General features: G+C 41.8%; 2 protein-coding genes across 3 annotated transcripts in view; both read right to left on the reverse strand.

Annotated features, from left to right (window-relative positions):
- Positions 1 to 4,863, reverse strand: part of MCCC1 (methylcrotonoyl-CoA carboxylase 1) — a 38,589-nt gene extending 33,726 nt beyond the window's left edge. The window contains exons 1-2 of one of the 2 annotated variants that reach the window (XM_018567066.1): positions 4,682 to 4,863; positions 482 to 523 (exon numbers count right to left, since the gene is read on the reverse strand). In XM_018567066.1, the coding sequence (XP_018422568.1) occupies positions 482 to 523; positions 4,682 to 4,749 (110 nt within the window). In that variant the 5' untranslated portion in view covers positions 4,750 to 4,863. Of the gene's footprint in view, positions 1 to 476; positions 524 to 4,681 lie in introns of both variants that reach the window. The other variant, XM_018567065.1, reaches the window with a different exon arrangement.
- Positions 4,864 to 10,894: 6,031 nt separating this feature from the next.
- LAMP3 (lysosomal associated membrane protein 3) overlaps positions 10,895 to 17,222 on the reverse strand; it is a 10,299-nt gene continuing 3,971 nt past the window's right edge. Inside the window, exon 4 of the mRNA XM_018567058.1 lies at positions 10,895 to 11,115. Within this exon, the coding sequence (XP_018422560.1) occupies positions 10,982 to 11,115 (134 nt within the window). The 3' untranslated portion in view covers positions 10,895 to 10,981. The remainder of the gene's footprint in view (positions 11,116 to 17,222) is intronic.

Raw genomic sequence — 17,222 nt, forward strand, 5'->3', positions numbered from 1 at the left:
TGCTTGAAACTAATCACACCAAGCACTGAAGCAGATCCCTGCCAGCGGGGTCAGTCTGTGTCCCTGGAATCACTGCTGGGAGTTACAGGATGCTGTGCCAATGCAAGGTGTGCTTGTATTTCTCATGGTCAGTTTTGCAGTCACATCCCTCCACCCATCAGTAAGTTAATTGACAACCACTCCCATTGGCTGCTAGGGTGCTGTTGGCACAGCATCCGGGTCTTGCTGTCAAAACTGCAGCTGCTTCTGGTATACAGAGCAATCGAACTGGGGAGAATTCATAAATACTGGAGCAGGCAGAATCTTAAAGCAGTTTTCAGTGGCAGCCAATCAGCTTCTCTCTTTCATTTTCAAAGCTTCACTGAACAGACTGAAAAGCAGAGGTGTCCCCTAATCATCAAAATCCCCCTAAATAAAACCAACCATTCCATACTTATAAGAACATATATTGATCCTCCAGTCTAAGCATGGCATACCTGTATCGGAAGCATATCTAAGGGATATGGTGCCACACGCCCATTTCCTGCAAATAACACAGTAAAACACAATGAATCGTGCTGCATTTCATGAGAAGAGATTTTCCTGTATGTTATTAACAATCATAATGCTTATTAGTAGCAAATAAATGGAATAAAACTGGAAATACAGCAATGCAGTTATGATTTTAAAGGAAAATGAATGTTGATTGTTTGTATATTCCCATTAATTCATATTTGGAAATGTGTGATTTCTTATTCTGCATTCATTATTACCACGTAGTGCACTCTCTAATAAGACAAGATGCACAATAGCTTTACTACAAAGTATCTCAATAAAGTGAGCTCAGTGCAAACCTCTGGGAAAATAACACATGTAGGAAAAAAACATTTCTGTTGGAATTCCGTATACATTGCATAACATGTAGGGGTACTCGCCGATACCGGTTTTTCATTATTGAGTACGAGTATAGGGCTGCAACAACTAAATCGACTAAGTCGATAATAATCGATGATTGAAAAAGTTGTCAACGTTTACAATCATCCATTTTTCGGCTTTCGATTAGTTGGCCCTGTTCAGTGCTCCACAGGTTGCGCTGTCAGACCCGGCCCTGCCCGCAGCCACGCTCCACACGCCGCACCTCCTCCACGCCTCATGCTCACCGCCCGCCCACATCCACGTTCGGCACAGGCACGCGGGGAGAAGAAGTAAGGAGGAGAAGGTGTGGGGGGATGACAGCCGCTGATAGACAGGTCCAATCTCAGAAGCAAGTTGCTGGAAGACTGCTCAGGTAAGCCTGTACTCCCCCCCCACATGGTGCTCTATAATGTATTGCTGGGATTTGTATTCCTCTATAGCTGATGGTACATAGTGCTGTATATTATACCATCAGCTATAGAGGACTACAAATCCCAGCAATACATTATACACTCTATGTATAATGTATTGCTGGGGTTTGTTGTATTCCTATATTGCTGGTGGTATTCTGCATTGCGCTCTATAGAGGACTACAAATCCCAGCAATAATACATTATACAGCGCAATGCAGAATACCGCCAGCTATAGAGGAGTACAACAAATCCCAGCAATAATATATTATACAATGGTGCAATGCAGAATACCACCAGCTATAGAGGAGTACAAACCCCAGCAATAGTACATTATACAGCGCAATGCAGAATACCGCCAGCTATAATGTACTATTGCTGGGTTTTGTAGTCCGCTATAGCTGGTGGTATTCTGCATTGTGCTGTATAATGTACTATTGCTGGGTTTTGTAGTCCTCTATAGCCGGTGCCATTCTGCATTCATTGCTGTATAATTTTACACTTTTCATTTCACTATATTGCACACCACACTATCTTTTTTATTTTTTACTTCCACCGCTCCAAGCTTGCTCCTGTGATGGAATACAATCTCAATACAAACTAGTAGTCCCATCACTGGAGCCATTTTTAAAATCCTGATTAACCGGTTAATCGAACGTAATAAAGCGGCTAACTAATCGATTTTGAAAATAATCGTTAGCTGCAGTACCAATATTTATATTTCCTTATATGTACTTCCGCTAGCATAGAGCCGGCTTCCCAGGTAATCAGGAAGCCAGGCAGCTTCTTGATTGCCTGGGAAGCCGGCTCCATGCTGGTTGGCCAGCTCCATGTTCCCTCACGCTACTGCCGGTCAGAGGAAATCTCCCTCTGACTGGAAGTTCCGGTATCGGGGAGTAAGTATTGGAGCATTTGGGCGAGTACGAGTACTCGCCCAAATACTCCGTATCGGCACAATACTAGTATCGGTGCATCCATAATAACATGCCTTCAAGTTCTAGTTCAGGTGAAGCCAGAACTTTTTATTTTAGTTTTTATTCTAGTTTGGATAGAGCACGGAAGGGTTATAAACCCCTGTTGTCCTTTTTTTTGTCATCTGTGTCTGATTTGGGAGATTTTCCATCACTTCCTGTCCGATAGCCACAATAGGAAGTGAGATGACATCCCTCCAAAATGGGAAAAATCCCTGGTAGTCAGCAGAGTAACCAGATTTCCCATCTATTCCTGTTCTTGTTTCCATTTGTTTTCACTGATAAAAGTCATGGGACAAATGGAGAAGGTGAATCTCTCCAATGGGGACAGATACAGCAATAAATACCTGACAGGTGATCTAATCCCTCTCCGCTCTATTCAAAACTAAAAAAAAAAAAGTTTGGGCTTTAGTTGCACTTTAAATTGTAAGTAGGTGACATCTGTATTTTTGACAGTTTTAGAAAACTGCATCAGCAGAGTGTAGTAGTCATTTTAATTCGCATTCAATTACAAAATGGCTCCTAGGGATGAGCTCAGGTTCAGACCAGGTGGAATGCTGGTGACATCACTGACCTTCTATGGCCATATTATGTCAATGTCATTAACCAAATATGGCCGTGTGGCAACATTGACCTTAAATTTAATTGACCAACGATGGCTATAAAAGGTCAATGATGTCACCAACATCCTGCCCTTTTATTTACACGCAGCTGTGGGGGGAGCAATGCCTGAGCCACACATGACTGGGCCGGCTTCTTTCCGTGTTCAAATAAACCCAAGTTCATCCTTAATGCCTAACTGCCTTTATATGCATTGCAGTGCGGTGTGTTCAAATGCATACATCCTTTGTTTTAAATTGCAACACACATCTCCAAAGCATTGTGGCGTATACAAGATTGCTTTCCATTGCTTTCTACGTCCCCTTGCAGTGTCTGGCATTGATCAGGTGCGGAAAAACGCAGGTCACAGCACATAGTGTGAGTGAACCATACCGCTGCCTGTTGCCAGAGCTGGGTCACATGATGCAGGATTGGCGGTATGTTTCACGGCCTTGTCCTGCTCTGTATATGAGAATCCACTCTTAACTAGTGATGGGCTTGGGCGTGTTCGCAGCTCCACGTGCCGAGCCCGCCAGGAAGCTGACAGCGCCGCAGCACCAATCACAGGTACTGAGACATTTCCCGGTCCGCAGCTGCAGCGATCGGGAAATGTCTCAGTAACTGTGATTGGTGCTGCGGCGCTGTCAGCTTCCTGGCGGGCTTGGCACGTGGAGCTGCGAACACGCCCGAGCCCATCACTACTCTCAACGCTATTCTGGGCCTGTTTAGATCTGCTTTTGTTGGCTTTAGGTGGGTTTTGCATTCCCATACAAGTCTATGAGAGCACAAAACCCTCTTAAAGCAAGTAAAATGCCGGTTAGAAGCAGGTCAAATGTACTGGTCAATTCTGAATGATCTTCGAAGCATCTCAAAATGTCAGAACTAAACAGAAATAAAGTCACCTCTATGGAAAGATTCTATATAAAGAGGAACCATGTTGTAACCTTGGTGACAGCGCGCTTGCGTATCACAACTTCTAATACAAAGTGAGCTAAACAACATAACTGACATTTTCCAGCATTCCCTTACAATTTACTGATCATCTTAATGTGACAACAAGAGAATGACATCAGAAAAGATATCTGGCTGCAGTGTACTACTCATTTATCTGTAACAGCAGGTACCTGAGCTGTAAACACTTAGCATGCAGCTCATCAGTTAGCACACAGCCCATCAATCAGCACACAGCTCATCAGTTAGCACGCAGACCATCAATCAGCACGCAGACCATCAGTTAGCACGCACACCATCAGTTAGCACGCACACCATCAATCAGCACGCACACCATCAGTTAGCACGCACACCATCAGTTAGCACGCAGACCATCAATCAGCATGCAGACCATCAGTTAGCATGCAACTCATCAAGGTTGAACTGGATGGACCGGAGTCTTTATTCAACCTCATCAGCTATGTAGCTATATGTACCTATGTGATTTATAACCCCCAATACATTATGGAAAGAACAATTTACTACAAGTGAAAATACATTCCTCATCTCTCCAACTAGCAAAAAGGACCACAATAAAAACTCCCACCTCTTGTGGAACTACAAGTCCCATAAGGCATTGCAAAACTCTGACAGCCACAGGCATGACTCCCAGAGCCAAAGGCATGATGGGATTTGCAGTTTCACCACAGCTGGATTGATGAGGTTGCCTAACCCTGATGTAGGTGATTGTCATTGTTTTGCATGTCATTTGTGTGCAAGGTCTCCTTGAACCTGATAGGATTGGATCACAATTCTGACACAACTGTGGGCTGCCCTGTGCCAGGCAGTCAAGACTTCTTCAATCATCTACATTACCGAGGATGCAGTAAGGCTGCCAGTGCAGGACATCGCCTCCTCCTTACAAAGACCAAGGTGGCCGCCATGTTGTGGTCTCCCTGACAGCCAGGTGACACCTCCGCTCCGCCCCTTCCGTGTCAGCTGAACTCCGCGGTTTGCTGCCTCTGGCTCTATCCCGGGATTCAATTTCATATGACTAACTACAGAATTCAGTGACATTAGGTCATTTGCATCACCAGATGGAAAATTCACATCAAAACTATTTACACCGTGTGCGTAAAAACAAACAAAAAGACGCCCTTCAGCCAATGACGTAAAGGGGCTTGTCGCAATGGCCAATCATATTGCTCAGGATGGAACGGCTTTCAGTGATTGGGCGCGGTGTAGGGGGCGTAACGCTGCTGAATCTTTTAATGGGCAGCGGGAACTACTGAAATCCAACCACTAGAGGGCAGCAGAATAATTCTTCATAAATGGACAAGTGAGCTCGCACTGGGAACTGAGAATGAAGGGAAAACAATAGTAGTAATAATACTAAAAATAATAACAATCCAACAATAATATTAAATAATGAATGAAGTTAAATAAATTAAACACTACACATAAACATTTTCTCATCTATATGATCATGTTCTTATTAGGTGTGTGTTTTTCCATGCACAATAATAATTTTTTGACTTCAGCAATTCAGCAAGTTGTGCCCGTCCACCTTGTTACTTCACTTCCGGGGTCACTTTAGGTGGTCTCCCTCTGATGATGTGGGCATGATACCTTGCACTCCCTGTGGACTCCATGCAGTATGTACTGGTGTGCCATGAATTAGCACATCAGCTTGGAGTCCATAGGAAATGCGCATCCAACAGTGACAACACTGCTTCTGCTTAGGGAGCCATATACAGAGTGTTGTCACCCTAGGAGAGGAAGTCAAAGAACTTAAGACTTATCTCTTCAGGGAAGCCTATCCTTGTTTTTGTATTTGAGATGATTTCTGACTGCTTTTTAAGGTTTTTCTGACAACTTTCCAAGCACCATAAGAGCTAAAAGCACACGTCCGATCTCATTCTTTTAGGTGAAAATATGTACGTATGATATTAGCAGTATGTTGTTGTTGGTAAAAAAAGACAAAGTGATAATAATAGGTGCTGTGCAATTCTATTAGACCAGGGGTAAGCAAACTCTGGCCCTCCAGCTGTGGTAAAACTTAAAATCCAATCATGCATTTGTCTCTGGGAGTCATGCCGGTGGCTGTCAGAATCTTGCAATGCCTCATGGGATTTGTAGTTTCTCTACAGCTTGAGTTTCCCCACCCCTGCATTAGACAGATTAGAAAAGATGAGTTTTCCCATAGCATTCAATGTAAGGATTACGTATGCTGACTGCAGCCAGGTTTCCATTCAGATCCCAACATTCACTGTAGCTACAGCACCAGAGTGACTGGAATGGAGAAACCGTGGTATGCAGCTTAATTAGGGGGTGTATTCATAAAAAATGTCAGTGCCCTGACCCTGTAAAAGTACATATACTGTAGATTTGTTCTGTGCAAATGGGGGTAAATGGAATGATTCTATATATGAGTCTATTTTCTTTCCAGGCTGAAGGTAACTCATTGATAAGATTAGAGCGAATAAGGAAAATACCACATTATGGCCACTAGATGGAGCCAATGATCATAGGAAATAAATACTGTTCTCCTAAGATCCTGAGCCCCACCCAGTGGCCATAATGTGCTACGTTTCTGATATTACATTCAACCCATAGGAAATTATAGTAATAACATTTGTTTTTGTCCCATTTACACTGAGCAAATGGACATGCATAATCAATGGCTCTGCAAAGTTTTTATAAATACCCCCTTTATTGTACATAGCTAGGCAAAAAACACTTTTAGTTTTATAAAGAGCAGGGAATGGTTAAAACTAGGGATGCACCGTTATATCGGCCGCCGAAACATATCGGCCCAAAATGGCACTTTTGGCATAATGCCGAAAGTGCCATTTTCCTGCCGATACAGCGGCACATCCATTCTTTCTTTCCTCCCCGCTGGGCGCTGTTCTGTGTCCCAGCAGTGAGGAAAGAAACTGTGATAGTCGGCCGAGCGCTGCGGGAGGAGAGCGCTGTGAGCGGCCGGCGTCTCCTCCCACACCGCTCAGCCTCCTATCACAGTTCGGCAGAGCGGTGTGTGGGTGGAGAAGCCCGCGCCGTCACAGGAGGCTGAGCTCTCCTCCCTGCACCGCTCGCTCAGCCTCCTGTGACAGCTGTCAGGATGGAGAGCGAGAGGAAACACTCAGTGATCAGTGATCGCTGACTGTTTGTACATAATTAAAGAAAAAACTAAAATAAATAACATTTTCGGTATCGGTTTCGGCCTGACAATTTTTTTTTATTTCGGTTTCGTTTCGGTTTTAAAATTTCCATTTCGGTGCACCTCTAGTTAAAACCTCTGTTAACATCTGAGAGAGTTCTTTTCCATTCTTTTGACAAAAAAGAACAGGAAGGAAGGGAAAATCTCTCCTCTTCCTATCAATGTTATGGGTATCAGAGAAAAGGGTAATTCCACCATTGGGAACAAGTCAGCAACCAATTTTCCACTGAAGTGAGGTAAGTTCAGAACCTCTGTGTTTCCATGAGGGATATTACTACTCACTTTTCAGTTATTTATCTATATGCATGGGTGAATCTGACAGGTTCACTTTAAAATGAATCTCTCATAATGAAATAGTAGAAAATGTAAAGTTTATTAATGCGGTCCCATTTTATTACATCAAATATCATCTCTCTTCCAGCAGCTAACACAATTATTTCACAACAAATAATGAAGAAATGAACTTAGCGAAGATACTGAAGCTGAAGTACAGACATGCAGTATATGAAAGAGCACCAATTTTGTCATTATTTAAAAAAAAAAAAATCAGTAAATGATTACTAATGCAGAACTAGTATAAGTACCTGAATCTGCCATTTTTCTTTTGTGCAGCAGCGTTCAGATTGGAAAAGCAAAGGCCAGCACTAAGAGAAAATGCGGCTTTGCAATAGTGCACAATTGTTGACAGGGAGCCTGCTGACAGGAGAGGTGAGTCCTCAAAAGGCTGCAATGCTTTAATGTAAAGGGATGGTCTCCATCTATCAGTGCAATAAAAGGTATATATTTGTACCTCTAAAATATATTCATAAAGGCTCTAAAGCTGTACATTTGGGACACAATACAATTAAATTATACATACTATCAAGTTATGTGTACCTAAAACATATTTTTAGTAAGTTGCATAGATGCCTGTACTGATGGTTACAAAGCAGCTCTTTGCTGGTGTGTAGATTCCACTTCGAGCAGTGTGTGGATAGGCTGGAACCTTTGGATGGAGCCAGCTTATTTGCAAGGGCTAGTCTGGGTTTGAAACACATAGGGGTCTATTTATAAAAAGGGCGAACAGCCCTGCGAATATCTGTGAACATTCATTCCATGTGAATATATACAAAAATGAATGTTCTTTATTATTTCCCTTTACAAGTGGAATGTAATTTCCAATCATTTGATGTAATATCGGGTTATGGCCACTAGATGGAGCTAATGGAGCATATTAAATAAGTGTTTATTTTCTATGCTCCTCAATGCTAAATAGTGGCCATAATATGACATTACATCACAACATTCGAAATGATATTCCACTTGTAAAGAAAAAATAAAGAACTTTTTTGCATATGTTCACACAGAATGACCCCGTAGATGTGGTGAGAGAAAGGGATTATTTCGTACAAGAGACTAAAAATGCTTAGGAGCAGTAACTTTGCCCAACTAAGTCATTGGGAAATATTTATCTAATAAGTATCTTTATAAGTGAATGTTAAGTTTTGATCACATTTAGGGCCAGTTTGCCAAAATATTATTTGCCTTGTAGAATACCTTTCCTAGCAGAATGAAAAAATATGCCAATAAAAATCTGCTGCAGGTTGAGATATTTGGTCTTGTATTGTGTGTATTAGTGAAAGCTAGTGTTATTTGTAAGCAGCCATTTCAGGCTGAGGAAAGGTTTCTAGGTGAATCATTCATATTATATTGATATTAGATTATTCTTATATTTAATATATAATATCAGATGTTACTGATATTAGTTTAGTCATTGGCTGGAAAATACTTTTGTGATTCAGACTTGTCTACACATATAAGTGATTTCTAATAATAAGCTGCTCTTACATGGATAGTTACTAAATGCTGATAAGCTGTGCATTAAAGTAAAACTGGAAAAAAAAAATTGTGTATGTTATACAGGCCCTCATTGGCATTAACACAGCAGTTTTTGTTTTTCTGAGCTGCCTCTTTAACATATTTTTATTACTTGTTGACCTTGCCAGTAGATCCATTATTCTTCCACATCCTGTAATAGAGTGACAACGTTGTTCAGTTTGCAGTGAAAGCACACAACAGCGTTGTCACCCTCACATATCACAGAACCATGCTGGCATGGTAAGTTTGTGTACCAGAGCTTCCTAATTGGAGATACAAGACGCCTTGCCAACACACTCTGAGGGGAATTTATCAAAACTGGACTGAACAAACTGAGTTTGTTACATTGGACAGCTGATTGGTTAGTATGGGCAACTGCTCACGTTTTGATAAATCCCTCCTAGTGTGTCTGTATCTCCCATAGTTATTATGGATGCCGCCCCACCCAGCCTTTTGCAGCTGCAGCTTGTATTGCACCACACACAGACGCTTTAAAGAAGAAGGAAGCAAGGGAGGCTGTGCTGTCATATGACCACCAAAAAGAAGCATTAAATAAGGTTAAAAAAAACAACATTTTGTTGTGTAAGTAAAGTCAAGTTCAGGGCACAAATAATATTTTCTGTCCTACTGTTGTGTTTTAGAGTCCTGTGTTCACAAATTCTTTAAAGTCCCTTTAAGATATTGGTGTTAATAAGCCTCACCAAAAGAGGAAACAGCTCTTAGTAAATACCATGTTTACATGGCAGGTCTGCTTCTTTAAGGAGGTCTATGGCCAGTTTAAAACCAGCATCAACCATTGAAAGCGTGGGTCCCGACATGCCTGCATTTATTTTTATATATTATGTAGAGTACCCTGTGAGACCCAACAACGAGTTCTTATATACAAGTACTGACCATCTTTTATGGCCTAACTTCTGACCTCTCCCATCTAACTACTGGTCAGTGACCCTAGTCAAGTAAAAGGTACAGAATTGGGAAGGCCTGAGGTTTCAATTTATGCTTCTGATTTGGGGCCTGATCTACAGGGTATGCCAACATGTATACAAACACCTTTTGGTTGCGGCTTTTCATAGTTGCACCAGATTTTGCACTTTTATAGTGTCCCAGAGTCACTGTCTGTGGCTACCAATAGGATGTGAAACTGCTACTTAATGTTTGAATAGAGTGGAGAGGGATTAGAACACCGGTCAGGTTTTTATTCCTGTCTGTGTCCTTGTTAAGGTGCCCATACACCTTACAATTATCTGTAGATTTTCTGTGGTCAGATGGAAAAAGTGCAACAGATTGGCCCAGGTGGAGATTACTCCATCCACACAGCTAAGTGTAGATGGAGGAATCTGTTGCACCTTTTCCATCTGAGTGAGAACAGAAAATCTGCAGATAATTGTAAGGTGTATGGCCAGCTTTAGGGAGATTCACCCTCTCTATTTGTCCTCGTTATCACTGGAATTTTGGGTTATCCTAAATTTTGGGTTGTCACCAGAACAGAATTAAAGGGGAAATCTTCCAATAGGGACACTAGTTCTGGTGACTTTGCTGACCACCAGGGATTCCCCTCTCTTTCAAGGGATTTTCTCTCACTTCCTATCAGAAAGGAAGTAAAAGGAAATCTCCCCAATGGGACACAGATGGCAAAAAAAGCTGACAGAGGTTAAAACTTTCCCTTACTATATTCAAAATTAAAAACAAGTTTGGCTTCATTTCTACTTTAAGGCTCCTGGGGTACATTGCCAGGAAAGAAACTTGGCGTGCAGGCACCTAGGGGTCTGCTACTGAATGTAAGTGGCAGTTTCACATGTCAACAATAGCCCCAGGTTTAAAGTACAGCGCCAGAAGTCTTTCTGCCTTCCCAACAACCATTGTCTGTGTTCACTTCACTTGCTCTTAGAACTCTAGTATATTAGAGAATCACCAATGGTGAAACCTTTTAAAAAAATTATGAGCTTTGTCATTTTGTCAAAAAAAGTAATCATTCATTTTGTCATTAACAAGGCAGAAATGTTGCTTTAGTCTTTCGTTTTCCATAGTTAAAGGTGTGTGGCTGTGGGTTGTTGTCTTCATTGTAAAGATACACATGATATGAAAGTCTTCCCCTATGGTTAAATCCGCTGATAGCCAGAAGATCGCTTCTTGTGACAAATGAAGTAGATTATTATTGCAATGATAATGACAATTAATACAGTTACGGCTATGGCCACGGCAATCATATTGCGATCATACGAGCACGCTGCCTCTGCAAAGAAAAAGACACATGACAGTAAGATGCGTGAATGAAAAATGTAACATATTTCACATTATTTCAAAGATTGTTGATTGCTTTCTATGTGTGCAGAACATTAGGTCAATGGGACAAATATGTGTATATGTTCTGCAGTCATTTATTCATGCATACTTTGTGGTATGGATTTACATCTCTCTTTAAATATGCAGCACAAGGTGGAATGAACACAGATCAGTTCCATTAAGGTGCCCATACACTGCATGATTCTCGTACAAGAATCGCGGGAAATCCCGCGATCGTACGAGAATCGTGCAGTGTGAATGAAGACGTGCGACCGTTTCTACTGTACGGTCGCACGTCTTTTGTCTAAGGAGCATGCTAGAAAACCAGCCGAGAATCGTACGATTTTCGGCTGTGTTTTAGCATGATCGTAAGATCAATGCCGCACGGGCCGGTGTGCGCACGCGCACACTGCCCGTTCCGCATTGCGGTCATTGTAAGCCCGCCCCTCTGGGGGGCGGGCTTGCGATGATCACAAGTACGATCTGCTTGTCCAAGATGGGCAGATCGTACGTTTTTTAAATTACTTTACAACCATCGCAAGACTAAGGTCTTGCGATGGTTGTAAAGTGTATGGCCACCTTTAGTATGCCGTCCTCACATGTGAATATCTCCCGCCTAGCTGTCATTATTCAGCAGCTGGAAGATGTAGAGAAACAAATAATTAAATTGTCCATGTGGATCATGAACTGTCACCTTACCTAAAAGAAACTAAAGTACCTATAAAGTCCAACATTAGCATTGAGTAAAAGTTTCAAATTAATTTTACCTGCACCTTTAAAAATAAAAAATAGAACTTCCACTGTAATACTCACCTCCACATCAGTACTGTACCCCAAAGTTACTTTGTAACATCCTGCTGCTGCTTATTTATGGGGTTAAATGATGCCTATAGTTTATAAAGAGACTTAACTGCCATTTTAAAGTTCACCTCCTATAAGCTGCCAGGGAGTGTTGGCCCCCTAGTGCACGGGTGGGCAATTCCATCCCCCTAGCTGTGCTTTAACTACAAATCCTAACATGCCTCTGTGTCTGGGAGTCATGCCTGTAATTGTCAGTCTTCCAGTGCCTCATGGGACATGTAGTTCCACTTTCTCTTTGCTACCCTACCACTCCAAATGCCTATAGGAGTGAAAGAAACCCTGTGCATGACTCCATGTCAGTCTGGAACTTACTGAGGGCTTAGGATTGGTAATTGGCCATTCAGATGCCCAGAGCTGCATATTTCACTCTGCTCTATGTGGCCGAATGGAGTGGTGTAAGAATATAGGAAAAGATTAGTATATTGGAAGAGGGGGCAACGGACATGTCTATTGAAATATTTTTGTGATATTTAATTCACCACTAACTTTGCCAAGCATTCATAATGACAAAGATAATCTGTTTTTGTATATAGTGGTGAGCACTACTACGCAGTAGGGACTGTGCCATGACTGCCTAAGAGGCTCCTTGATTGATTTGCAATGGCTTGATATACAGTGATAGTGCTGTTATTCGTATGTGCGGGAGCCCTTTGTGTTGTATTTTCAGTTACAACATACTAGTATCCAGACGAACAGAGAATTGGAGAGATTAGAATTCTGTGGAGGGGGGGTTATGGGGTGGGGTTGTTTTTGATTATGGTGTGGGTTTTTTTTTTCAGGGGTTGGGCTTGGCCCCTTAGTTCCAGTGAAGGGAACTCTTAAGACATCAGCATACCAAGACATTTTGGACAATTTCATGCTCCCAACTTTGTGGGAACAGTTTGGGGATGGCCCCTACCTGTTCCAACATGACTGCACACCAGTGCACAAAGCAAGGTCCATAAAGACATGGATGAGCGAATTTGGGGTGGAGGAACTTGACTGGCCTGCACAGAGTCCTGACCTCAACCCGATAGAACACCTTTGGGATGAATTAGAGCGGAGCCATCGAGCCAAGCCTTCTCGTCCAACATCAGTAACTGACCTCACAAATGCACTTCTAGAAGAATGGTCAAACATTCCCATAGACACACTCCTAAACCTTGTGTACGCCTTCCCAGAAGAGTTGAAGCTATCATAGCTGCAATGGGTGGGCTAACGCAATACTGAATCCTACGGCCTAAGACTGGGATGCCATTAAAGTTCATGTGTGTGTAAAGGCAGGTGTCCCAATACTTTTGGCAAGTGTATATACTGTACATATATATACAGTATCTCACAGAAGTGAGTCCACCTCTTGCATTTTTGTAAATATTTTATTACGACACAGAAGAAATGACACTTTGCTACAATGTAAAGTAGTCAGTGTACAGCTTGTATATCAGTGTACATTTGCTGTCCCCTCAAAATAACTCTACACACAGCCATTAATGTCTAAATCGCTGGCAACAAAAGTGAGTACACCCCTAAGTAAAAATTTCCAAATTTGGTCCAAAGTGTCAATATTTTGTGTGGCCACCATTATTTTCCAGCAGTGCCTTAACCCTCTTGGGCATGGAGTTCACCAGAGCTTCACAGGTTGCCACTGGAGTCCTCTTCCACTCCTCCATGACGACCTCACAGAGCTGGTGGATGTTAGAGACCTTGCGCTCCTCCACCTTCCGTTTGAGAATGCCCCACAGATGCTCAATAGGGTTTAGGTCTGGAGACATGCTTGGCCAGTCCATCACCTTAATACCCTCAGCTTCTTTAGCAAGGCAATGGTCGTCTTGTAGGTGTGTTTGGGGTCGTTATCATGTTGGAGCACAGTACAGGCAGGGTTAATTAGAGTAAATGTAACATCCCGCAGCCCCTTCCTTAACATTAAATAGGGGGAAGTTAGGTAGGATTTTTAAACAAGTATAAAACACTTAAAACTGCGACTAGCAATTTTCTAATATTTTTTTTAGCTTCTGCAATGTAAGTGGAAACATATTACAAATATATAATAGGTGTTATCTCGATTTGGCTGCATAAGTGGAATTACACTAAACTTATTATCGTCATGACAGGGTCGCTGTAAGCTTTAGCTGGAGTTCTAAGTAACATACAGTGATATATTTTAGGAAAAATACAATTTTGGTAAGGTGATCTCTAGAGATGACAAATAAATCACAAACAATTTCTAATTCTTATTTAAAAATCATTTAATTGGTTTATATGTGGGTGATCACAGACCAATCATCATCCTACAGATTGCTAAAATGAGAAGCCCCAGATTATGGGATCAAAAAAAAAATATTGCAGTCACATCTGCCTCCTCTGTTTGGTTGATTTCATTGTCTTCATTACAATGAACATATTTGGCTTCCATTGCGGTAACTAACTCCAACGTTCCAAAGAAAAAGCGTTCTCAATACATGATGATGAAAGATACAAACAAAAATTTTTGTGCTTTTGGTAGCAGCCAAACGGTTGCAAGAAGCGTTTGGCTGTTGCAAGAGGTAAAGTGAGGAAGTGGTGAATGTGAGCGTCTCATATTCGTTGATATCCTGAGCTTCGCCTTCTTCTTGTAAGCAGGACCACGAGAAGGATAATGAGTATCAGCCCCACCACCGCCAAGGCAATACCCACTGGAACTAACATTTTTTTCCTGTCTGGATAGCAGACATCCTCTGCAAATAAAGCCAAAGATGAATCGTAGTGCCCTCAACAATTCTACAGTTACAGAAAAAAAAAATCTATCTGACACTCACTAGCTTTAAGAGAACCTGTGACAATTGATTTTGCAGGCCCCTTGGAGGATTACTTATTTAGCATTTATGTCTTCCCCTAAAAAAATATCAAAGGAAAATTTTTCTCAGACAGTGAATGTGGTTCTCGTTTGGGAAACTTCATTCACTTCATAATCAAATGTTGAAACCAAATGAAATGTCGAACAACATCTGTCAAGTCTTTGATGGCCTTATTGAATGTTCTGATGAGATTTTTCACATGAATGTTCTATCAGAGTATGGCCAGCTGTAGCAGGAGTGTGGACAGGTGAGTATAGGATTTGGGGGGCAGGAAAAGTTGCGGGGAGAAGTTGATAACTGTACTTTTGTACAGTTATCTTTCAAACATGTATTTTTTTCATTCTTAAAGGAAATGGCTGCAGAAACCTCTATAATCACAAGTTTTGGGTGCATGAGGAAGTCATGAAGTTACAAAACTTTCAAGGAAAATTATGACTATGCACGGGTGTGTAAGCATATGAGAAAAAGAGGAAGAACAGGAATTTTGTAATGTATTGCCATACATCTGGGAGCCAAAATCAACATAACACACTGGGTTTTTAAAAAAAATAAGCATGACTATAAGCATGTGAATAAAAGAGGAAGAACATAAATGTTGAAATCACTTATTAAAATGCATCCATGTTTTTAAAATTGGCTAAAAAAACAATGATATCTTTATGTTTTCCAATCAAAATTGCAGACACAGCCATTGTTACTTGTTTGGTGATGTCTGAGTATTTAGAAAAAATAGACAATATAGATTTTCTTAAAGGAGAACTATGGGGTTAAGGCTTTTCCCCATAGTTCTCCTTAGGGTAACGGGAGGACATAAACTAGCGTCCTCCCATCACCCTAGGCTCAGTATACTGCAAGCTGTAGCTCGCGGTATACTGAGACGCCGCAGTATACCGCGAGCTGCTGCTCACGGTATACTAAGATGCCGCAGCTGAAGCGGATCCCGACAATTATGCCGGGATCTGCCCAGCTGCGTGACTGACAGCTGGCTCTGCCTATCTAGAGGCAGAGTAAGCTGTACCCGCCCCCTCCCTGTCCGTTCCGCCAGTCAGCGCTGGCGGATCGGAGCGGGGAGGGGGGAATCCAGCCCCTCCCCTGTCACGGCAGAGAGCTGTGACAGGATCGAGAGGTGAGCGAACGCTGGTATGTGTTCGCTCACCTCCCGATCTACTGAGCCGACCAGTGACAGTCTCATTGTCACAGGTCGGCTAGAATTATGAGGTGAGTAAAAATCACTCACCTCATAGTTCTCCTTTAAACTATACACATTCTGCAGAGCAGGTATTTAAACTGATACTGGAGTGTATATGACAAATATAGACCTTTGGTGGTATTACAAATATATATACTGAAAAACCGGTATTGGTGCATCCCTATATATATATATATATATATATATATATATACACAAACACGCATACAGTGGGTATAGAAAAGACACACCCCCCTTGCAAAATAATCACATTTTGTTGCTTTGCAGCCTGAAATGAAGACTGACACAGTTTTTGTTTTATCCCGCTGTATTTACTCAGTGCAACTTATAACATCCAAGTGAAAGATATAACACCGACATGTCAGAAACAAATAAAAACCTTTTTCTCCCTCAACCACTGTGTGGTCATTTTTGCTGTGTGCTTTGGGTCATTATCATGTTGGAAGGTAAACCTTCTTCCCATTGACAATTTTCTGGCAGAGGGCAGCAGATTTCCCTCAAGAATTTGATGGTATTTTGCCCCATCCATTGTTCCTTCTATCCTGACAAGTGCTCCAGTCCCTGCTGCAGATAAACACCACCATAACATGATATTACTACCTCCATACTTTACTGTAGGAATGGCGTTATTTGGATGGTGAGCTGTATCGGATTCCCGCCAGACATATCGTTTGGTGTTGAGGCCAAACAATTAAATTTTAGTCTCATCTGACCATAACACCTTTTTCCATGTGGCCTCAGAATCTTTCAGGTGCATTTTGACTGTTTGTGGCCTTTCTTGAGGAGTGACTTTTTTCTTGCAACCCTCCCATACAAGCCACATTTCAATAATTTGTGATATTGTTGTCATATGCACACAATAACCACTTTGTCATAAATTCCTGCAACTGCTTCAGAGTTGCTGTAGTCCTCTTGGTAGCCTCTCTGACCAGTTTCCTCCTGGCTCTTTCATCCAGTTTGGAGCGCCGTCCTGATCAAGGGAGGGTCTGTGTTGTACCAAATACCTTCCTCTTCTTATTAACAGACTTCACTGTGCTTCTAGGCATTGCTAAAGCCTTTGAAGTTTGTTTATATCCATCTGCTGACCCATGCCTGTCCACAACTTTATCCCGGAGATCTTTTGACAGGGCCTGCCCCAGTGGTATTCTGATTTGGGGCTGCCCAAGGCAAGAT

The sequence above is a fragment of the Nanorana parkeri genome, unplaced genomic scaffold (assembly GCF_000935625.1).
Source record: "Nanorana parkeri isolate BGI_ZX_2015 unplaced genomic scaffold, ASM93562v1 scaffold1003, whole genome shotgun sequence".
Taxonomy (NCBI): Eukaryota; Metazoa; Chordata; class Amphibia; order Anura; family Dicroglossidae; genus Nanorana; species Nanorana parkeri.